The sequence below is a fragment of the Oryzias latipes genome, chromosome 1 (genome assembly GCF_053564925.1).
Source record: "Oryzias latipes strain Hd-rR chromosome 1, Olatipes_Hd-rR_3.1".
Taxonomy (NCBI): domain Eukaryota; kingdom Metazoa; phylum Chordata; class Actinopteri; order Beloniformes; family Adrianichthyidae; genus Oryzias; species Oryzias latipes.
Window position 1 is genome coordinate 34,308,133 of NC_136237.1, and position 24,413 is coordinate 34,332,545.

The 24,413-nt window shown below is 36.8% G+C and overlaps 1 protein-coding gene across 1 annotated transcript in view; it reads right to left on the reverse strand.

Annotated features, from left to right (window-relative positions):
• Positions 1 to 268: 268 nt before the first annotated feature.
• The window catches only part of usp43a (ubiquitin specific peptidase 43a), a 128,397-nt gene continuing 104,252 nt past the window's right edge, over positions 269 to 24,413 (reverse strand). Inside the window, exons 13-16 of the mRNA XM_011473836.4 lie at positions 18,099 to 18,345; positions 15,419 to 15,577; positions 6,628 to 6,789; positions 269 to 6,537 (exon numbers count right to left, since the gene is read on the reverse strand). Of these exons, the coding sequence (XP_011472138.1) occupies positions 5,405 to 6,537; positions 6,628 to 6,789; positions 15,419 to 15,577; positions 18,099 to 18,345 (1,701 nt within the window). The 3' untranslated portion in view covers positions 269 to 5,404. The remainder of the gene's footprint in view (positions 6,538 to 6,627; positions 6,790 to 15,418; positions 15,578 to 18,098; positions 18,346 to 24,413) is intronic.

The window sequence follows — 24,413 nt, forward strand, 5'->3', positions numbered from 1 at the left end:
GGCTTTATTTTATTCTTGCTGTATTGTTTTTAATTACTCTGCAGAGCGCCGGATTAAGCAGTTTATGTGTAAGAGTGCCATACAAATAAGTACAGAATGGTAAGTGGCAGCCAAAACAATCAGACCTCCCCACCCCAAACCTGCATTTAGTGATTTTTATACTCAGAGCAAAGCTACACCAAAAAAAAAAAAAAAAAAAAAAAAAAAAAAAAAAAAAATCACTAAAACTTTTGCTTTTGGATACACAATAAAAAATAAATAAAAGTGGTTTGTAATCATAAAACATATTTTTATTGGTCATATTGGAAAAATAAATGATATATCAAATATATATTCATGTACATAAGGAACCTTGAAAAACAATCTGGTTGTACAGTAAAAGCATTCATGTTACACCCCCCCCATACAAAACAGTGTTAGACATTCAAACAACTTCATTTTGATGCAAAGGTTATTTTTCCATTTCATTGCAGAATACATATATCTGCTATCTCTGACAGAGGTCTCTATCTGTAGCCATGTATCAGACAAAGTTGGAGCTTTGCCTGTGAAACTGCCTTATGCTGTAGAGCGTGTGCATCACACAAAAGTGCTCGGTTCAGAGGAGTAAACACTGCAAACGTGCCCAGATGTGCACCCAACCATGAGAAGAAAACAGGAAATCAAATACTTTTTGTTCCCACATCAACCACCTCAACAGCCATGTTGTCTTCATAGATAGAAATACATATTTATTTAGGATTTTTACATGTATATGGATGTATACAAGGCTTTTATTTAGTTAACAAAATCATTTATCACCTTTTAAGAAGCTTGACAGACACTGCTTTGTGTCTTTTGGAGAAATAACTTGGAGGAAATTTAACAAAAAGGGAAAAAAACAGAACTTAGAATTGCAGAAGTTAAGAATAATTTGTTTTTTTTTAAAGCTTAAAAGAAGTTTTTGAATTAATAAAAACCTACAAAATTTAATCCGTCTGACAGAACAATTATCTGAACAGATTTTTTTTCAGTTCAAGACTGAGCTTCCTTTTCTTAATCATTTCTGTTGAAAAGGTAATCAGATGTGTCACAATTTGTGAAAGGAGTGTGGGATTATAGATATGGAGTGGTTTTTAAAAAAACATGTATTTTAGTATTAGTCATTTTTTGTATCTGCTTCAGAATGTCATTCTCTCAAAATTCGAGAAACAGTCAATGGCATCTAAAATGCCAAATTCAAGACTAATGGCTATTTTGTCTGTCCCCAAACCACATTTTATTGGACTGAATGGTGCAAAGAAAAGAGGTTTTTATGAACGCATTCCTAAATCTAAATGTTGGAGTAAAACCTCTTTAAAACATTTAACAGAACCTCACGTGTTATTCCCAAAAAAAGCATGTTTTCTCAAATATAAACTAGGGTATATGGACACTATTGCTGCTCATCGATCCCAGAAAGTGCTCATAACCTCAACAAAGTGAATCATTTCTAGTAAGTATTTTATTCTGAAGCTTAACATTTAACCTTAAAGTGGACTTCAGGAGCTCTCTGCGAGGCTACAGAAATGGAGGAGTTTTGTCTTAGACTCTCAGGACTTCATTGAGCGTAGGTAAGGTTAAAAGTCATGACATGCAAAAAAAAACAGAACAAAAGAAAGCTGTAAGCATGGTGCAGAAAGAATATTGATTTGGACTTAAAAGTCACAGAACTGGCCGCTGACTTCAGGACAGTGATTACCAACACATTAGGAAAATTGAACAGAAAGGAAACAATGGTCTGCAGATGAGCAGTGCAGCATTTTTGAGGAAACAATGGCCCACTTAAATATATATTCCATTGCTCGTTTAAGACTTTTTTTTTAATTGCATTTAAAACACTCAACCACACACCAATTATTTTTTGAATGCCTTAAGCAAAGGTCTCGTTTGGCTTTCCTTAGTGTACGGCTGTGTTCTTTATTTCAATATGAAAGTACATCACTAGTTTTTTCTGGTTTCACTGTCGGATAAATTAAAAGGAAAAAGAAAATATCTTTGAAGGTGGATCCGGGCTTCTTTTGATGGCGTTTTGTAGCTGCAGTAGTAGTATAAAATCTGATTAAAAACTATGAAGGGGGAAGTTATGGAGAGTATTTTTTACATTTTCATACTAGCTCATTTGTTTTTCTACATTTGGTAGTCTAAATGTCTTAACAATTAGAATCAAATTGTAGATTTTCATTATCAACAATTCAGAGCTGTCAGCGGGATAATTGAGGTTACTGCAGCATTTGATTTAAACGAAAAAAACTTTTGTGTTTCCCTCTTCCAGAAACACAATGTGCTATAACTTCCTCTTAAGTAAACATCCCCATGGTAATTTTGTCGAAGCTGAACCACTAACAGAATTGTTTTTAAAGGAAATTTAAAGGAAACCAGCTGTGCACACACTCCTTGAGAATGATTCACAAAGCAGCAGAATGCATCAAGATGGTCTTTTAAAGTGTTGAAATGCAGCCATGTTTGACAGCATATAGAACATTTTTACCCCATTGTCATGTCACCTGTGCTTTTCTTAGAATAACTGCACTCAATATTTCCTCCACTGTGCCCTTAAACGTGACGGGAACACCACAAAGGAAGAAACTGGTGTTTAGAAATGCAGCCCAGTTCAAGAAAATGTCAGGATAAAGGCCAAATTAAAGAAAAAAATCAAATGTTATCTGAAGGTTTCTGAAAATTGGTTAAAAAAAAGGCAAGCACAGCTTATGTTTTAAATTTCCAAATGACCGCAATCAGAAATATTAAGATAACAGGAGAATACCGTAAGTCTGGCAAAAAAGTGAGTTGAGAAGATGTTGCACAGCACTTTGTTTCTTTAAAGACCCACTCCAATGTAAATGCCATTTTTGGTGTTCTCTTGTGGCATTTTTCTGATGGAGGACATATATGAAGGACATATATAAAGAAAATCAAGCTTAGAATTACAGATGGATGATGGGAAATGCGGGAAGGCTTACACCGTGCAGACAGTCCTGCTGCCAACAGCAGGACTTTCATTAGAATTATCATTAGAAATTTTAGTCAAATTTCAAATTAACTCCTGCCGCTCTGCAGAAACTTTTTCCTAGAAAAAAAAACATATTTTTTAAAATTTTGGCATAAAAACATCATAATCAAAATAAAAGACCACTGAGAATGCTTTGAAAATATATCAAAAGATGATTGGAGTGGGGCTTTAATGATATACTGCATTTTATAACATTTAGGTTATTCATTTATCTTTCAAATAAAAAACATTTCGAAGGGAAAGTGAAATCAAATACTGAGAGCTGTATAATGTCAAAACTGTCCAGCTGACAGCTGCTTACTGAAAGTGCTGCTATTAGCATTCACAGAAAAGTTCAAAGCCCCTTCATCTGATTCTCAATACCGGGTCTGCCATCCCAGAAAACCATCTAACTGTCCCATGTCCCTCAAATAATCTCATAGCAGAGTTATATTTTTCAAGTCTGAAACAAATAAATTTAAATTTAGTTCAAGTTAAAGTGTGTACAATTAAGGACAAGTTAGATGTGTGCAGGTAGCAAATGATCAAATACAAAAAGGCTACAAAACAAACACTTGTGATTCCATACGTTCATTATTTGTTCTAATATAAAGAAAAATGGCAATATGTGATCAGTGCTGGTTTCTCTTCCAAAATGATTTTTAAAAAATTATTTAAAAAGTCTCTAAAAAAAGTTAGTCCGATTTAAAACAATCTTTAAAAATAGATGTAAACACGTTAAATGTTTAATCAAACCAAACATGCCACAACCTTTGACCCAGAAAGAGGGAGCAGTAAAAGACTTCTTCTTTCTTTCTCATTCCCATCAGGAGTCGCCACAGCAAAACAACCTCTCTTTCGAGGATGAGTCGCATGGTTAACTTAGCAATGTTTTACGCCGGATGCCTTTCCTAACGCAACCCTCTCAATTTATCCGGGCTTGGGACCGGCACAGAAGCAGAGAAGGGAACAGGGAGCAGCCTGGATTTGAACCCTGGTTTCACGGACGGAGGCGCCGCAAACCAGCACGAGCTAAACTGCCTCCCCAGGGAGCAGTAAAAGACAAAGACAAATAAAAAATAAACAACAAAGAAATACAGTTTCCCAAACTTCCCCATAGCATGGTTTCAGTCTGCTTTAGCTGGTAATGTTTCTTTGCTAAAGGCGCAAACACCCCTGTTCGTGGTGTCTGGTGTGGTCGTACCGTCACTAAAGGAGAAGTCCCTCAAGCTGCAGCTTCAACAAGTCGATTTCCATGCACATAGAAAGTCTATCATTAGAAGGCACTCAATACTTGCAAATTAAGAAAAAACTAAATTCCCTTTGGGCAAACTTGTGATGTCACAAGTTAAAGTGGACAGAAACTTGACCTTGTAATACAGACCCAGTGGGACTGAAAGTTGCACTGTTGCACGCTGTACCATGTTTCTGAGCTGATCAAACTAGAATGTTGTCAAGAATCCTTGGAAGGTTGGACAAAGTCCATTTTCTTGTACACTGAGACGAGGCCAGCAATACAGTTGAGCTATCCACAGCTTGATGAGTAAATGTGTTAAAAGACAAACAGTGCTTGCCAAAACCAAAAAGAACAAAAGAACATCCACTTCTATATTTTGTCATGTTTTGGCAAAAATCATCAAAAATGTGTGTCTGCTGGAAACAAAAATTGTGTCTCCATCTGCAATGATTTACACTGAGCAGAACAGACAACTCTTACTGTAGAAAAACAAATCTAATCATGAAAACAACCTTCATTCTGCACCCATCATCTTTAAGGTAAACGTCTTTCTCTTTGTGCTGCAGTAATAACCCTCGTCACAGTAGATAAACACACTTTTTAAATATCTAAAATAAACACATCTGGTTTGGATCATAAGAGGATAAATTAATGCCTCATAAAAATACAACCTCACCTTAAGGCCAACCTGCCTCCTACAAGAACTCAAGACACAATCATTAAAAACTGCAGCAACAGAGCACCAACATTCGTACCCTGGATTATGTACATTCTTAAAGAAGAAAATCAGAGTCTTGGATTGGAAGCCACAACCTCTGTAGGGAAGAATGCAGTGATGACTCCCAGCGCTGATGTGGGCTGTTGTATGTTTGCTGTGCTAAACAGATAAAACCTCTTTGCATTGGTATAAACTGCATTATTTATGTTGCTCAGGCACTTTATTGATATTTTTATGACATATGTTTTTTTTTTCTTTTTTGAAAAAAAAAAATATGTAAAGCACTAATTGACTGCATTATCTCCAGACTTTTGGTGCAATCTTCGGTAACAAAAAGGCGTATCGTTGTGAATGGAACTCTATTGCTTTGATAAACTATACAGTCTTCTCCTCTCCAGCCAGTGAAAAGCTTCAGATGAGAGTGTTGGATTTCTCTGCATCAAAAACTAGACTCTGGGACGTTTTTTTTGCGTCCCAGTGAGGTTGTGCTGTAACGGTCTCTCTGCAGGGTGCTGTGAGACTGTTTGTCTGCAGTCCGTGGCGTTGTGGACACTGCGTTCCGGTGCAAGGATGCCGTTCTGCGCATGTTCTGCTCCGGTTTGGTGGTAATATTTGAGGAGCTTTGGGAGCGCCTGATGTCAGTTGGAGTCCTTCCAACCTTCCCGTTTGCCAGCCCCTCACTCTGATGGCGTGAGCCATTGGACTTGCTCTCTTCCAGTCTAGTTCTGCTACCTGCCACTCCGTTGGACATCGGCACTGTTAGTGAGGTCTTTCTGCTTCCATCTTTACCTTCCACTCTCCCTGAGTCACTCTCATTGGATTTGTTAGCGTCCTTGTCTTTTTTTAGGAAGTTACCTTTGAAAAAAGAAAGCAGACCCTCTTGACTCTTGGGCAACTCTCCTTTCTTGGCTTTAGGGTTTTCTTCATGGGTGCCATCTCGATCCTTTTTAGCTTTATCCCCTTTTCGTCTTGTCAGCGTCCCATGTAGGTTAGGTGAGCTGTAGCTGGGATGGACCCCAGCTTCAGAGCTTTCTTTTGTCAGTGCATCTTTTGAAGATTTGGAAGAGCTGTATCTCCTTGAATCCTTCTTCCTAGTGAGGGTATTGCTGCTGGAGCTAGAACTGATGTTTACTTTGCTTTCTTCTTTTGAGTGACTACCTTCAGTTCGACTAGAATTCTTTTCTATTGGGGGCTTCTGGCCCTCCGGGACCTTTGTATAAAAAGGCTCGTCCCTGACCTTACCCACACAACTTATGCTCCCACCGCTGGAAGACCTTGTGTTGTCTGCAGCTCGGCCTTTGGCGGCCTCCTTTGTGCTACGTGGCTCATTCATAAGTGCTACTATGGAATCCTTTGTGCAGCGAGGTCTCCGACCAGATTCCAAGTACTGGACAAGCTCTGCAGGATCAGGGTCTACAGGAGGCACTTGGTCATTCTTTCGTCTGTCCTTGGAACCAAAAGACCAGCGCAAGGGAAGCACTTTGCTCATGGTGTCTTTGCTCTTGTTGGGGACCCTCATGCTCACACTTCGTCCCTGGAGACCCCTAACAAATGGCCTGCTCTCAAAGCCTCCTAAAAATCATGCACAGATAAAAAGGTCTTAGTTATTCAGTAAAAAAAAAAAAACTATCTTGAGATTATTCAATGTTCATTGTTTCTTACCATGTGCATCTTTGAAAACGTTGTCATGGAAGACTGTGGATTCTGGAGAGTCGGGCACGAGAGAAGCGCAGGCCGTTGATGAACGAGACACGGTGCTGCCTCTTTTGCTGTCTTCCGTCAGCCTGATGAGCCAGTGGTCGGACAAAGATGAACTTGTGGACCCTTTGGAACACAAGTGGAAGTTGCAGCATAAGAGGCCAAAGTGATTGACTGATAGACGTAAATGTTTTTTGTCCTCCAATTGGAGGATCTTTCGTATTACAGATAAGCATAAACAGGTAAATATCTATAGGTTTGTCAACTAGAAGTTCTTCTAAAAAGTTCACTGAGTTCATAGTGAAAGAACTGAAAGGCTTATGCATCCTTTCTCTCAACAGGGACTATAGGTTGGCTGATATTTCAGGGAAAAGACATTTGGCCAGCATTTTGGTTTCTGTTGAGACAGCACTGCACAGTCAGTTACGTTTTGAGTTTTCATTTCAAAAAAAACTTTTGCAGCTCAACCTAAAAATATTTACTCACAATTTCCAGGCGTTTCTTAACTTATCTTCTAAACACATCAGAGTTTGGACAAAGGGGCCATCAATCAAAGCAAAACACGCCCGACCTTCCTGTATTCAACCTCCCATTTCAGTTTAATGAAAAGACAAGGTCAGAGAGAGTCGGGAGATCATAAAAAGAGCCAATGATAAGGAATTTACAGCCTTTGCATCCATCTTCTTACTGATCTTATACAAACAGTGTATTTATTTTCTGAGTGATATCCTACAGCTTTTTTAGAGAAACTGAATTTTCTAAGTAATTCCTTGTAAGTATAGAATCAAGGTAAAACTTTGACATACAATCCAACATTTTTTAAACATGTCCCTGAAATATGTTTAAAGATGTCACGCTGACCAAACGGCCAAACAACGTCTGCTGGCTTCTTTTGATGTGAAGAAGTCAAAAACTGACTTTGTACTTCAGAACAACCACAATGAATCAATCTATTCATTATGGTTATCTTTTAAATCGGAGTTACAAGGCAGCCTTAGAAAAAGCCACAAAAGAGAGCAGTTACCTGTTCTGCTGATTTTGTTCTGCTGATTTTAAAGGAAGAACATAACTAGATTCACTAATTTGTCATGGCACTTGGAGCCATTTCACACTGATGGTGAGACAGCTGTAACACATGGATCAAATGTTTGAGGCCCAATAAAGGAAATTATTGAGCTGAATGATTTTAATTGCATTTCCATGTCATATAGACACAAGAACTAAGAACAAATGTAAATCGAGTTTTATGAACTTCTTTTCTATACCTGCAGCTGAAAGTTCAGCTCGAAAAATCAATGTGGAGCTCGTTGTGCTGGGAATTCTGTGGGATGTGGGAGGACCAGAGTGCACCATCTGTTGCTTTTTGAGAAAAGTAGAAACGATGCACACTACAGAAAGGGATTTTAATAAGTCTCAAAAATTCATTTGTTGAATTGGTGTTTGCTTTTTTGAATCAGGGCTAAAAAGCAACCACAAGCTCCTTCTCAGTTGATAAAGAAGATCAGTATCCAATTTCCTAATTTATGCTACACCAGAGTACCACATGGAGGACAATGGTCCCTATTCAGCTCTGAATATCTCAGTGGTCTATTGCAGGAGTCAGTGAGGCATTTCATGATGCTGCAGGAACAACACGAATATGCTTTGACGTTGAAAGTCTGAGGATTCTCATCAATCCTATGATCAAAAGGTGCCAAACATTCAGCTTCTTTATAATGCATCCCAAAGATTTGGGGGAAAAAAGCCCAGTGTTTATGAAAAAGCTGATAAGAGCAGCCCAATGCAGGCTGGGCATCATCGTTTTATCACTAAGCAGAATACGTCTGTGGTCTCTATACTTCCTAAGCTTTTTTTCATATTTAATTTTCCTGCTCTGACCTCTTTTCTTATAGTCATTTTTTTTCTTATGATGGTTAGTCATCTTTGAATCAAAGATTTTTTTCTGCCTCCTTTTAAACACAATGAAAGACCAACGATCCTCTCTCTTCTTGTAGTTTAGAGAACTCATACAAGCAGGACATTCATAAAATATAGTTTAAATTATTAAGGCTTACTCTCAAGATTCATTAAGTGTAAAAACACCTTTATTAATGACTTGTCTCATTTGTTCAGACATGCTGTCATGAGAGATGCACAAGAAGATTTACAAGCTTACTTTAATAGAATGTAATTGATCACTGCTTTTTGTAAAACAAAAACCAGTAGCTGACATTTTTGGGGTGCTGTAACCAACTACAAAATGCAGCAGCAATAATCTAAGCTATTAAAAAACACTGGGTCTGGGTAAAAGTTCCATTTAGGAGCAGAAAAAGAAGATAAATGTTGGTTCCCTCAACCTTCTCTAATGTCAGTGCACTGTTTTAGAAATGATCAAAGGCGGATGTGTTCATTACGTCGATCGCAGGCCATCAAAGATGGAAAAAATAAAAATCCTCACCTCACGACACTTGATTGACATGCAGAACAGCCACTTAAACATCATACAACACTGTTTAACTCCGTTTTTTTCTTTTCTTTGTTTCTTCTCCACGCCAAATCCCCGGAAGACGACTACTCCGTTCCGCAGGAGCATTTATTGAAGCCTGGGCTGGCCCGCGTGGGTTGCAACTCACGCGACTTGAGTCATGACCCATATGGAAAAAACCCGCGAGCTGGCTCACCAAAGCTTCAATGTCATTTTATGCCATAAATTGAGCGTCTGAGCGCTTTTTGACATGGTGGATTCATTTTGTCCCACAATACTATCCTGTAGCTCTCAGTAGAGTGAGTTTTGTTGCTAAAATGAGGCAGGTAAAACATGTGGCATGAGTGGCTCCGAGTGCCGCCTTCTGACTGTGGATCGTAGCTGATGGGTTGTCAATCTGCAGGTATTCCTTCCCCGGAGTAGAATCCACAAGTGATGCAACTCCAGGAAGGTTAAACTCAGTGAAAAGGTTTTATTTATGCTTATGATAAAAAAAGGGTTGTAGTTTAATCAAAGAAAAAAATACAAAGTTTTTAGTGATTCTGATCCAGAGTTCTGTTCTTCCATTTCTCACTTGGTAACTTTTTTGACAATTGTGTTATTTATGCTTCACGTCTAATTACCGGGTTTTATGTTGGAGGAAATTGGGCTGTTTTTCCTCTATCTACCTACCTATCTATCTAATCTTCCTATTTGATACGCAGTGGGCATGTTGTCATAATAAGAGAGCACGCCCTGCAGAAGAGGAGGTTATAGTAATGTCTTTTCTACGGTCATGCTGTTGTGATAAACTATGGAATAAGAAATGTCAACATGATAATAATAAGCAGCTAACGGCAGAAGTCAGCGCTCAGAGCCACTCGTGTGTCACATCTGACGTGCTGTCTATTTGTGGGTGCTCCTTACCCAATTATTCAATCATGACCTGTAACGATTTTATAGTTTCCCTTAATCTTTTTGGGGAATTTGGTAATTTTGAAGACTGCAATCCAGCAGAGGAGAAAGAGATCAGAGAAGAGGGAAGGGCTTTATTTCTTTTTTGTGACTGACGCGACTCACGAAAGCTGAAACAAAAACGGAGGAAAAACAGCTTTGGTGAGTGTCGTTACCCGCTAGACTTGAGCCGCGACACACGAGACTCGAGTCACCGGAAGTAGGTCGGAGCTGTTTACAGTGCCAGTCCCTGCTGCAAAAAAGTGTGGGCACCCCTGATCAAAGGAACCACAGCAGCATTTTCATGCTGGTTGTATTTTGTCTGAGACAACTAAACATCATATCCAAGCACAGTCAGTCGGGACAAAAACCTTTCAGCATTGCAGAAAATGCTGAAAGTTCAACAAGACACTTCGTATCCATGCAGAATCTTTTATCCCTAGAACAGCTTCACTTGATGTTTTATGAAGGATTGATGTGAAAAAAGAAGGACCTTCCTGTTTTGTGAATGCCACAACAGTTATTCACACAGTTACTTCAAAGACAGACTAAAGTTTGTCAGGGTCCTTGAAAACGGAATCCTAACTGAAATAACTTTACAAATATCTTTCTTTTGCAAATGGCAACACGTTATTGAAGCTCTTGGCTTTTATTATAAGGTAATATCCCATTTACAGTTTAGAAAGACCATTTATAGCAAACAAGGACAGTTTGAACACATCAATAATTCTCATTTTGGGAAAAGGTCAGAACCTTTGATCATAAACACTAAGAACAGTTTAAAATATATTTTCCAAATATTTCTTATTCTTATTCTTTTTGAACAACGGCAGAAAAATGTATCTGCTTGAATGCTAATTCATGGCTGACCTTGATTTTTTATTCTACATCAGACTAGCCCTGTGGATGGTGGCAGCCTCCCTGAATAGCTCTATGACAATACCAACAGATTTCATTTTTTCCCCATTAAGTTTTACTTTCTTGTGTCCCATAAACATAACTCTTTCTAAAGCTACTTTGTTAAAATTTGTAAAATCTAATTTCCCCTTAGAGAAGCCTTTTCTTATGAGAGCCCCATGGGTTAAAGAAAACGTTAAAGATAAAAGACAAAAAAAATAATTGTTTTCTTGTTTTAGGAACATGCTTTCCTTCAGGAACTGTTTGTGTTATTGCATGGTTTATATTACTTTTTTTTGACCCTGTTTAACCCAAAATTGTACAGGCTTGCCCAATTTAATGCATCTACATTTCTGGATGGGAGACAGGCTCTGCTACTAAAGGAGAATTGTTAATATTTCATAAATTATTACATATTGTATACATTGGTAGTTTTGAATTTAACTATATAAAAGGCCACTACATTGAAAAAAAAAAAACTTGAAACCTCATTAGGCACAGAGTGGTAAACCCAAAATGTTCTCAACTTTTTAGCAGGATCTAAATAATGCTAAAATAATTAGGAAAGAAAATTATTGTAAATATTCACTAATGAGTAATTTATTAACATGTATAAAACATCTAAAAAGGCAAATAAATTTCTTTACAATTATCTTAACACATGTGAGACACTTGTAAATGTAATTTCATTTACACATGTTAAATTTCTTATTACTGTTTTATTAAAGGTTTTAAGAAATGCTAATAAATGTTTGATAAATATTTAAGACATGCTTGACATGTCCTATGAATTTCTCTTGAATGCTTTACAAATGCTAATAAATGTCCTATAAATGTCTCATACAGGCTTTACCAATGTTTATGTCTTCCTGCAGCATTGATATTAAGGAATCTCATTATAAAGCATCACCAAACAATTCTTTTACAGTTTTGTTGCAGTTTTATGCGTAACTACCAACGGTTCATCCCTTTGGGGATTTAGCTAATATTCATGAGGACAAAGAAACTGCGACTGACACCAGAAGAAATCCTTTCAAATTCTCATGAGGAACTTTATCAAGGTCTACTGGAGCAGCTGGCTTCTTAGTCACAAAACTCAAAGAAATGAGGGAGAGAGTTCAGGACTTTGGCATAAACGTCGGGTCATTTCCGGCAAAGGTAAATGTCAGATGTGGCAGCGCGCTTAGAACTGCTTTATGAAGAGAAGTCTGTGGGTGGCTGCTAAGCCGGCAATACAGCTATTGTCTTCAATCAGTGAGGCAGTGTTACCTTGTTTGCTAGTTACTATGGTTACTGACTCAAGTTTTTGTGTTTGGTTGTAAATTCATTTTAACAAACCAAGTTTATTCATGATTTTTTTCCTCCCGCTGAGCCTGACACGTCTCTGGCACTTTATTTACCGTCCACACTAATACTATCAATGTGCACAAATGTCAAAGCTTAGGTGCTGTTGGGTGTATTGCAGATATTAATCCTTGTAATAGCCTGGTGTAGGAAAGTCACCGGATTTACCGAAACGATAAGAGAGATTTATGTGTTTGGGAGGAAAACCTACTTTAATATCAAGCCATGCAGGGAGAAAAAATACTTTTTTTTTTGGGAAGCTGCATCCAGTCATCACCAAAAAGAGATTCTCTGTCAAAAAATGTTTAAATTATAGGGATGTGCTGAACAAGCATAGCACGTTTCTACTAAGCCGTGCAAGGACAGTTAAAATAGAAATTTGCCGGTACTAAACTTTTAACAGAAGTGCTTTTAAAGATACGGAGCCCCTAAAAGGCCTTTGAAGAAAAAAAATTTGGAAGTAAAAAAAAAGAAAAAAAAATTAAGTAAAAAAAAATTGAAGTAAAAAAAAAAATGACGGGTGCGAACCAGTTAGTATCGGGTTACTCGGTGATTTGCGCACAGAGAGCTGTTCCAAAGTTACCTGGAAATGGCATTACGTGAGCTAATTGAGTTTTGCTTTGCTTTTTGACTTGTCTAAAAAGAGATTGCATCTTGCTTGCTTACTGTCACAATTACATCATTTCTGAACGTCATCTTAAACGAGTTTTAAAGTCATGCGGTTTGTTTCACAAAGGGGTCCAAATAATATTTGACATTTGGATTCTTATGACAAACTAAAGCCATTTGTTATTAGTATTAATGGCTGTTAATAACTGGTGAAAAAAAAAATGTAAAAAAATGGAAGAATACTGGTGGAACCGTTATTTTAAATATGTTTTTTTTACTCCAATTTTTTTTTTACTCCAATTTTTTTTTTTACTTCAATTTCCCCCCCCACATTTATTCTTCAAATATAATAATTTCTTCAAGTGTGAAAGAAGAGAAGTAAGACCTTTAAAAATGGTCAGCTCCACAAGTTTTGTTTATATGCGTCTTGGAGTTGTTTAATAAGTTTGATTGCATAATGCAATCAAACAAATACTCGTTTGTTTTCGTATGTACGTCTTTTGTCACGCGTATCTTCTGCATACTTCATCTGATTTCTGCCATTCAAGTATCAAAATGTTCAGCAAATTAAGGACATTATTGCTTGCTGTAATTTCTTCTGCAACTTATGTTTTTTCTGCAATTCAACAAAATTGCTGCAACTTTTGCCATTGAAATACAGGCTCTTCTGCAACTTCAAACTTTCTTCAATCCTAGCTTATGCATACTTTATGCTATTCATAAAACTCAAGCATGCATTTGATCAGCTCTTTGTCCACTTTTCTGCTGTCTCCAAACAATTTTGCAAATATTTATGGTTTTTGAAATTTTTGAAGTTGTTTAAATTTCAAATATAATGGAGGTCAATGGAGACAGTGCTTCAACTTCACTGTTTTTAATGCATCTCTTCCTACAGCTAAAAGTTAGGCAATTAAGCAATTAAAAGCAACCACGAAGCAATTAATTGTAATCAAATGAAGCATGAAGCAATCAATTGTAATCAAATGTATTTCTGCAGGCAATGAAAATTTATAAGTCTGAGATTACTTTTAACATTTCTTTGAAAAAAAGTTATTATATTTTTAGTATTTAAAAAAGGGCTTCCATAGTTTTGACTTCATCCCCAGAGATGAAGCATAAAAACCACTCTGGTTTGAGAGCATCTGAACTTTCCAGTGAGTCATCATTAGAAAAGATCTGGTACTAAAGGAAAAAGCTGTATTGCTAGTGTAGGAAATGTCAAGTGACATTTAATACTGAACACTATCATATAGTTTTGAATAGCATTAACCTGGAGTGGATTCATTTCATCAAACAACAGAGAGATCTAAGCCCGTTTTTCATACATGTTGTTCACTTTGTTTTTTGCAGCACATTTGACCAAAACAGCTGTTTCCAAGAAATGCATGTCATAAAAGGATTTAATTAGACAATAAAGATACAGGACATGCATCTCACACCAAAGTCTTCTTGCTAACCCTTTACCAACTGAGCTTTAGCTTCAGTGTTTACATTCTTTCGACTCTTCAACCGTTTCCAGTGGATTCTAAAGCAGGGAACAGCAGCCTCCTACTGAGATTTACAGTAACACTTTAGTGAAGTGCTCACTCAATCAACATTAATTAGCTTTTGAAAAGCTGAACTGCGCCATTATGCACCGATCGGCTTTTCCGATCAGCAAGTCAATCGTGTAAACGGATAGAGAGTTATGGTGTGTCCAAGAGAGGCAATCATTTATCATCTCCAGTGTTAAAAGGTCAAAGTGTGCTAAGCTTTAAAAAGTTTGGATAGTTTGACTGATAAAAAAAGTGAAGGAATATTTAAAGTGTTTAAAACCCACTCAAAAATAAAAATTGACTGGTGTTTTTAACATGTGCTTGTAGCATTTTTCTCATGATGGAGGACATATATATATAAAAAAAAGTTAAGATTAAAGCTGCGTTTCTGAGTATTTCATCATTCACATCGTGATGGATCAGGTGCAAAAAACCCCATAGTTTGTAAAAGTTTAGATTTCTGACGCAGCAACGTTCCCTTCTCTGCTCCAATTCAAATGCATTCATTTGCAGACTAATAGATCCGTTAACGTCTGGCTCACAGAGACTATAAACAAAGAGTTGATGGGAAATTAGCCGAGGATAACTCAATGGCTAACTTCTGTCCCAATGGTCCCAGAAGCGAATTTCTAAGGAACTACTGCCACGCTGCAGAAAACATGTCTCAAATAATGACACAGGCTTTTGGCTAAAATCTGCATAATCGCAATAAAAGGGCCACTGGGTAGAATATAGTTGGAGTGGAACTTTGACCTATAAAACCCGCTGATTCACGTTAATCGCCTGACTGGTTGAGGAGTTATTGTATGTCAAAGAGTGTGTTGTTTAGGTTCTGCCGGCAACATCACTGGTGTTAAAGGGCTAAAAACTATGTGGCAGGGAGGACGTGTTAGTTTAATTCGAATAAAATGCAGAAATGGTAAGAGATGCCATTACTCCATCACATACCAATAAGTCCGTCATGTGAACATACCTCTGACAGAGCTGTTTGCTGACCATGGTGGAATGACGTTGCGCCTCTGGTAGAAAAGTATATAGGCTCCTTTGGTGCAAACTTCCTCCTCAGGTACAAGGTCTACACTGCTGTCATCATAACTGTACCACAAGGCATCCACTGAATTCCTGCAGTATGCTGCAACAAAAGACGACGGGCAGATGACGGACAGATTGAACAAACACAATTCAAGCTCAGTAAGTACATGCGGTAATGTAAATTTCCTATTCAACAGATACACAAAAGCAGCATATCTTGTACCTGTCAGATTGTCGCAGCTGCTCTAAAAGCAAAGAAAAGGTTTCAATATGTTCAGCTTCCAAGTATATGCAGATATACAGTATTTCTATTCTGCAGTTTTAAAAGAAAAAAGAAATTGGTAGGTGGATGCAATATTCGCTTGGTAATACAAAGAGTGAAGTTATTTCAAACAATGCACTGATATTTTACTGGCTGTAAATATGTAATTACCTCGTTAACCTTTTTAGTTATCATCCAGCTCCCATCTTGAGGGCAAAACAGAGGTTGTGATCTTAAACTCATTAATCTTCTACAAAGGAAGCGCTGATGACTACTTTTCAGTAAATTAGGTTTTCATGTTATAGATATTTTAGCTTTTTTTTTTTTAGTATAATCTTATTAGCTTCTGCCTTAAAATATAGATGTTTAAAATCCCCTGCAGTTTAATCCCCTGCATATGTAGATGTACGCGTTCACATACCCATGCAACCATTAAAAGGAAAAAAGAAGCTAATTTATCCTACAGATTCGTTAGGTCAATTTAACTTATCTAGTTTTTTATTTTTAATTTTTAACTGAAATAGTACAAATTAAATGAAATAAAAACCAAACCAAAAACACTGGACTTTTCCAACATTTTACTCATTCCACAATTCTAATGTCCACTATCTGAAAATCTTAAATTGTTAAAGAGAAAGAAAAATGCAATTTATTGGTTATTTTATCAAAACTAATTTATAAAATGCCTCAAAAGGACAAAAAAGGAAACAAAAGGTTGATACTTCTCTAACAACAGAATTTTGATCATCCTTTTCTAAAGAATTTGTGCCCAACTAGGCGGTCTTGTGGAGGAGAATCTGCCCTGAGCCTTGGAGGGTCATGGGTTCAAATCTTCAATCGAGTCATACCAAAGACTCTGGGACCTAAGGCATTTCTGCTTTACAGCTCACAGCCGAGTGCAGAGAAAACACCTTGTACACCAAGGTGTGCGACAACTGATGAGACTTCAGTTTGATCCATCTAAATCTTAAAAAAATAACAGTTCCTTTTTGATTACAAACTCCCCCCCCCCCCCCCCCCCCCCCCAAGTGCCGTAAAGTTTATGTAATTTAGATTCCAAGTTCAGTTTTTCCTCCTCGTCTCCTAATGAGCATTACAGTGTTTTTTTTTTTTGCGTTGTTTTTTCATTCCTGTCCACTCCGACAGCATCGGCTTGGCAGATGGCCAACCGTGCAGAGTCTGCTTCTGCTGGAGGTTTTTCCCTGTGGCAGGAAGTCATTGCTCCCTCCCAAAATAAAAGCAGTGTACATGGCAGCATCAAAAGCGTTTCAGCGCCGTGTCTGTTATATGGTGTCATCACCATAACAGGACAAAATTGCAGCAAATTCAGATATAACAGCCCTCCCGCTTCATGTTAGATGTTCTCTCCTGTGTTTTCTGTTGTTTTGAAAGTGTCTGACTAGAACATGTTGCTTTATGAACACACGAGGAGTTTCTCTTGGAAGTGGGGGCTCCCAAACTTCCACAATTCTGTGCATATCTTATAGCCATTACTGTGATGTTCCTTGAATATTAAATAAACATCAACAAAGATGCAGATGAGCTTCTGTCTCCCGGTGCTACTGTTCTGTAGCACAAAAACACTGCTCTAATTAATCAAATGAGTTTCAGAGTGCTTTGTGAAACATCTCAACAGACGGAAGTGCCTCTTTCTGCCTGGCGACTGAAGGCAATTACCGACTTCGTATCTTCTGGGAGAAAAAGCTGTTGGTTCTTCAACTGTTTCACTGTCCAAAACAGAAAAGTATATTTCGGAACTGCTGTAAATTCACCTCTGAAAAAAGAAAAACCGTTTTGGAGAAATCTTCTTTTGCCGTCGAGAGGTTTTTAATGAAGAAGTTAAGGTAACAGCTAGCTTTTTTCTTACTTTATTACTAAAAGCAGCTTTGAATGATTGTTAATGAAATGAGATCATTTAGCGGGAGGACTGTTATATCTGATCATTTAAATAAATAATTGCTAGCAATCCAAGACTGTTGATATTCCTGGTTTTTAATTCTACCTCGACTATTTGTCCCCTGAATTTATTTCTAGCTATGAAAAAAAACTTTTTACTTAAATGCATTTGCTTTCAAATGGATGCTAATTTATGGTAATTTTGGAGCAGAAGTTGTTTGATGCATATTTGCATCAACTGGCGTTCAAGGGGTTAAAAAGTTCAAAATAAAAATCTGAAATGTCTCAGATTGTTAAACAACCTTAAAATGAACACGATACACTTTAACTTTAACATTTCACCAAAGTTTTTTCAATTCAGTTTAATGTGTAATAATTGACTCTAATAAACAGCTGAGAAAAGATTCCTTTCTTTTCACCTTGACATCTTTCGTTTTTTATCCTTTGATCTGCGGCTTCTTACCAGTGTAGTGCCCTCCATGCATTCCTCCGTGATGGTTGCAGACGGCGTACAGATCATAGAGGTAGTCACGCGCAAGCATTATGTCAGATCGCTGGTGTTGGCCTGAAGACGGCCTCCGGTTAGTCTGAGATGATCCCTGATGAAGGTTCTTCATGCTCTGACTTCTCTTCACCACGTGTGGAGCCATGTCGAGACCCGTCAAGGGGAACCCCACCAAGGTAGAGAGCTTGTTCCTTCGCTCGCCGACCTGAAATATTTACATTCTCCAGTCACGCAAAGAGGAAGTTTACCTTAAAATATTGTCAAATATTTACACATTTTTAAGACATCTTAGCTTTCAAGGTAACACGAATGTGGTTACGATTTTTAACTGCAATACAGTTAAGTTAACATTCGAGAGCACATCAAAAGAATATGATTTGCTTTTTGAAAACCAATTTTTTTTAAATAATACATTGAACAATTCCTCAATTAAAAAAAAAGACCCAGATCCTTTCAATTTTAAGATGTCTCTAAAACAGGGATATCAAATCAACGGGATATCAACAGCCTTGACTGGGTTTGTGTGTAAATCTCTCAAACATTATTTACGCTTTTCTAAAATACAAAAAAAAAAAAAAAAAAAAAAAAAAAAAAAAATCAGCAGAGCTGTGAAAACATTTAAATCTTTTGTAACGTATCTCCTTAGGAGAAAAATATACAAGTAAAAAATACATTTTAAACAAATTAATGTATTCATTTTCTGTTTTTGTTCTTTTTTTAAATGTGTTTGAGCTGCACATATAACTTTAAAGAGAGCACCATCAAAAAAACATGAAATTGTTTATTCATTTACATCAAATGGAAAACTCTTTCAGCTGCAGTTTGTGAACATTTGCAGCAATTAGTGAAGTTTAATTCTCCAATAATTTGTCCTTGTCAACTTAAATGAGCACATCAAGCACTTTCCTTTATTTAGTAATATTTTTCTTGTCTAACAGTGTTTCTTTCTTCTCAATAGTTTGTCAAAGTTTCCAACATTAAATTCTTTGAAAAATGTACACCTACTCACATGCATGAGATATCTTTGCAACAGAGAATACCTGACAAACATTTTGAAAGATTTATGTATGATCATTAAACACATTTTAACCTCTCAAACCTCAGTAGAGTTCTGAGGTTTGAGGGAAAAAATGATGCAATTTTGACGTGACTGCAGCTTTCTGCAGTCTTCTGAAAACTGAAAGAAAAAATTGCATCTACTTTTTTTGTCTTTCTCACATAAAAGCACTAATCATTTCAAAATTGACTTCAGTTTCAAAAATAAAAGGGTCCTAAATGAAAGATCTATTCTGTATTTTTTGAGATTCACTAAATGTCAAAAACAAGCATAGCCTTCGCTGTACAAGAAAGCAAATTGGTTTTTGCAAAAGAATGACTAAATCATAAATTATTTTTCTGCTCTGCAGTCAGTCGAGGTAATATTTGTGGAAGGAAATTCTTGCTATTTGCACGCAAGAAATTCAAAATCAGGCTGGGCTGGTGGGCTTTCCGGCTTTGCAGAGGAAACAATAAAAGAAACCCCAAATTTTCCATGAGGAAATTTGCATGTGAACTTTTGAGACATTAAAAGGTTATGCACACATGGTGGTTTCCAAAATTTCATTGTTTTTTGAGAGCGCCGTGTATCCCTGATGATGAGACGAGATTAAAAGACCAGGAGTGACTCACAGAGGGAGCATCAGAGTAAATAGGAATACTGAGCTTGTAGAACTAGGAAGGTGTAATAAAATGCTGCTTAAAACAGCAGGAGCCTCAAACTTACAAAATACATAAATATTAATTAATAATTTTGTAATCCATTTCCATTAAAAGAAAAACCTTCTGCTCTCCATTCATTTTTAATTCACCATTGATCCATTTTGAGTAGGTATGCAACAATTCACTTTCACCAGAACTCAGTTCAAACCTTTCACAGTTTTGTTTGAAATATGATTAGTGTGATAGAAAACAATAATAAATAACTAAAAAATTCTGAAGAATGTTGTTTTTTTATTTGCTGAAAAGAATTTTCAGTTTGCAACGTACGCAGTAAGCGTGCAACAATATAGTTCAGTGGTCTACATAATGTCTAACGTTTGGTTTTAAAGCGAGAATTGTGGCATCCAAGATCCCGATTGTTAACTCCATCATAGCTTCTCGGCTTTGCTGATTCATAGCAAAAACAAAAAACAAAAAAACAACACATTTTTTTGCATAAATTTGTAAAATACTGAAATTAGAACTTTTGTGTTGTTGGTTCAATTTTGACTTAGTTCTAAATAAAAGATTATAACAAAGTGAGAGACATGACATCACAAGTGCACAGTTAAACTACATTCACTGCCCTTGGCAACACGTGTTCAAGCAGCAACTGTCAATGACAAGTCTAAACGTGGATTTCGGGCTTTCACATTCAAACGTTGCAATGCAGGTTTTTATGACCATATTTCCGGTCTATGTACAAAACGTTTGGCCATCAAATGCATGTTGCAGTTAAACCAGGTTAAACTTTGACACTAGTAATAAATCGAACTGTTTCTGTTTCAAGCCCAAATTACGAGATTTGCACCACTACAACATTTCCCGCCAAGCTTTTTCCAACTGTAGGTAGTGGAAATGTGCTAGTGAACAGGAGAAAAAGAAGAAGTCCCTCCCTGCTTGACCAGGGTTAACACCATGGGCAACACACGCCTTCACACACCTTAACGCTACATACACACTGGGAATTTGAAGCCTGCTATGCCCAGTGAGTATGTAGCTTTTTTAAAAACCAGCTCTCCTCTCAATGATGTGAGCTTAAGGGGACTCTAGTTTTTCTGTGTTTTCTTGTATATCTGCACAAAAACACAACCAACAAAGCGGGCCAAATTCAGCCATTTGGGAATTCTGAATAGAACTAGCAATTGTGCTCATTTCCAATCTACAGCGTTCAAAACTGAGAAAAATATGCTTGGTTGAGCCAGGTTTCAGTGAGACTGAAGAAAACAGAGCAGCAAGGCAATGTGGGTGAGCCCAGTCCCTAGAGGAGGAAGACAATGGAGGGTGTCTTTCAGAAAACAGACACATCTGATGAGGCTGACGAAGAGGTCACTGCTTTGGATGGGGAGGTAAAACTGATCCCTGGAATCGCAACAAGAATCTGACATCCAGACGTGGCCTTGAAAGGGACAAGGGGGCCCGTCAGGGGTGAACCCTGCCTTCACCCTGTGATTATTGGGTTAGATTGCAACAAACGATGCTGATCCATTTAGGAGGATGTTGGTATAAATGGGTGGATGGATTCCTGTTAATACTGAAAATATATAGACACATGTACCAGCAAGAAGAGAAAAACACCTTTGAGCAGGAGATGGTTGTGTTTGAGTATTGCAACTTTTCTTATGTTTGTACAGTTGGGTTTACAGCTGAAAGCGAATGTATGCTGGTTGAAACTGACCCTTCACACCACAGATGTTCCTATTGTTAATGGTGATACAAAAAAAGGCACATTTACCGGTAACCAATTCATCAAAGGGCAACACAACAACCTTTAATTTATTTAAAATACTGTCTTGTGGTTCCTTTTTATATCTTTTTGTTTATTAAAATGTATGGGTATGGTGGCAAAAAGAAGCTTTAATGTTTGCACAAAAACATAAAAAACAGTATTTTCAAATATAAGTAAGCCAAACAAAGGGAAAAAAGCAAGGAAGAACAGACTGTAATAAATAATAACAGTTTAAAACTGACCTACTAAAATACCAGATGGTAACAAAAACTAGTAAAAGAGGAAGGTAAAAGCTTAATGTCTGCATATAGAACTAAAACAGCAATCTTCTATTAAAACAAACTAATAAAGACATATTTAACATTGTTTCTTTCAATATCAAATGTGTTAGTTCATCCTTTTGAGGACTCTAAATACATTTAGAAAAAACATAGGTTTAAATTACAGATATCTGAGCGAGCCTGTAAATGTACGTTTCTACCAATAAAGCTGGATTCAAAATTTTAAATTAAATCCTTTATAACTTTAAATAGAAAAACAAATTCAAGTTAGATGCCAATTTGTAGACATGAAGCAGCGGAAAACAGAACAATAACAATAATTTGTTAAAAAATCCAGATGTAATGCTTTTAAAACCAGATTTTACTCATCAATTACATAAAAATTAAACATCTGAAAAACAAAAAAACCATCTAAAAACAAAAAAAGGGACAGAAACGTAACAATAACATGCTTTTAATTATTATTTGTCTACCATTATATATATTTTTGGAGTGTTATTGTTGCATAGCTGCCATTGCTTTGACAAATTTGCCTTCATTTGAATGTGGATGAAGATCCTCATTCATCTGGGAAATGTTGTCATGGCATCCGGGCTTATTGTCTTCTCTTCTTCAAGAGTGCAAGACAACTTTCATTTGATTTTTTGTGTGTGGTTTAATTCCTGTACAAACTTCTTTAAAGTTCTATAATCACCTCTGTGTATAAAAGGTAAATTGTATTTCCTTAAGGTGAAAAAATAGGGTTGATTTCAAGAAAAAAAGATTAAAAAAACTATGATCATCTGAGAAACAGACTATCTTTAAATTATTTTTGAAGTGGAAAATGTTTAATAAGTTTTTGTTTACCCTTTGAAGAATGTTAACTCAAATTAGTTTATTTCTTTAAAGTGAGAAAACACGCTAAAGCAGCATTGTAGTTAGCATATATGTACAGTTGCATGGCAGATTTTTCAAAATGGGAGGGTCGGTGTTTGAATGCGGTTGCCCTTTGATTGTTTGTTATGCTGCTGTCACTGCAAAAGTCAAGAAAAGGGGGATCTGGCAAACATGCTGATGCCATTCTGCCATTCTCATGCATGTCATCTGAAAATGACCAGATTAAGACAAAGCTCTAGCACAGTGAACCTGAATAGAATTTTTATTTAAATACATGGTTCTGCTCCATGAGTTAGTAACTCATACACCCCCTGACTTTAGAAATTAGCTCCCTGAACAGTCACTTATGTAAATCTGGTCCATGGTGCCCAGAGTGAGTGACTGGTTTAATTTTAAGGCAGAAATGAAGAAGGATGGATAAAGGAAAAAAGAAAAAACTGACATTGTGGTATAATTAGTTGGTGACTGAGGTTTCATGTATAAAAATATTATTTAAAAGGGAATGAAAGCTGTTGCTCTAGACTGACACTGTTGGTGTTGCGTGTTAAAATCCCATTTAGAGGGAAGTTCAGACTAGTGTAACCACAAACATGTAAAATCAGTATTTAAATTTTAAACTGGCTGCTGCAGTTGAAGTATATGAACTCATCAGACACCACTTAGTGGAGTGGGTTTCTTTTTAACGCTTCACTAATCAGGGCCGGATCTGACAGATTTATTTGCTAACAGAAATGTAGGAGTTTAATTTGTTTTATTACATTATCTACATTCAGAACAATAAAATGTCGGTTAACATTTTAATCATTTCAGATGAAGTGAAGTTGCATTCAAAAGCCGATGGTCTAGTCTTGTCTGATACCTTAAGTTCCTGAACTGGAGAACCTTTGTTTCAGTTCACCAATAAATTTTTTTTTAAGTCAAGGTGTTTTTTTTTCTCTGATTCAGATGCATTTTCAACCCAATGCCAATAATTTCCAACTTTGATGGGTTACCATGGCGCCAACAGCTTCTTGACCCACGTTTGGAGGACGCATTCTACGTTCACTGCGGGCTTGGAAATGCGCATTCTAGCGACCAAGTCCAACAAAAAGTCTATATAAATGCGCGTCTATTTTTTAGTCAAGCAACGAGGAAAGTAAAACAGAAAGACAGACGACAAATGATTTAAAATTAGATTGAACATCGTCACTGAAGGTAAAAAGAGACACTGGTATCTCCATCACAGAAATCATTTCTACTGTCTTGATGTTGTGATAAATAGTGGAATAACGTATGTTCTGGTCATTTATGGATGTTTAGGCCAGCGCAATAACATAGAAAATTTAGACAAAGTGACCTTCTGTAGGTGTTCATTATCACTTTTTAATGGACAACCTACAGCCAGTCAGGCTTTAGTATTCATTATAATGGCTGTATCAAATAAAGCCTATATTTAACAGAAGTAACAATTCAAACTGTTAACTACAGAGCAAGTGAATGAATACAGTTATGTCACAGCTCTTAGAGCCAGCTCTCATAACGACATTAGATGGGGGGTAGTCTACTACTAGCCATTATAAGGGAGTGAATGAATGCAGTATCCATGGCAACACCAGGGTATGGTTAACTTCTACTGTTGACCTAAGAATATTCTATATTTGTTGCGGTAAT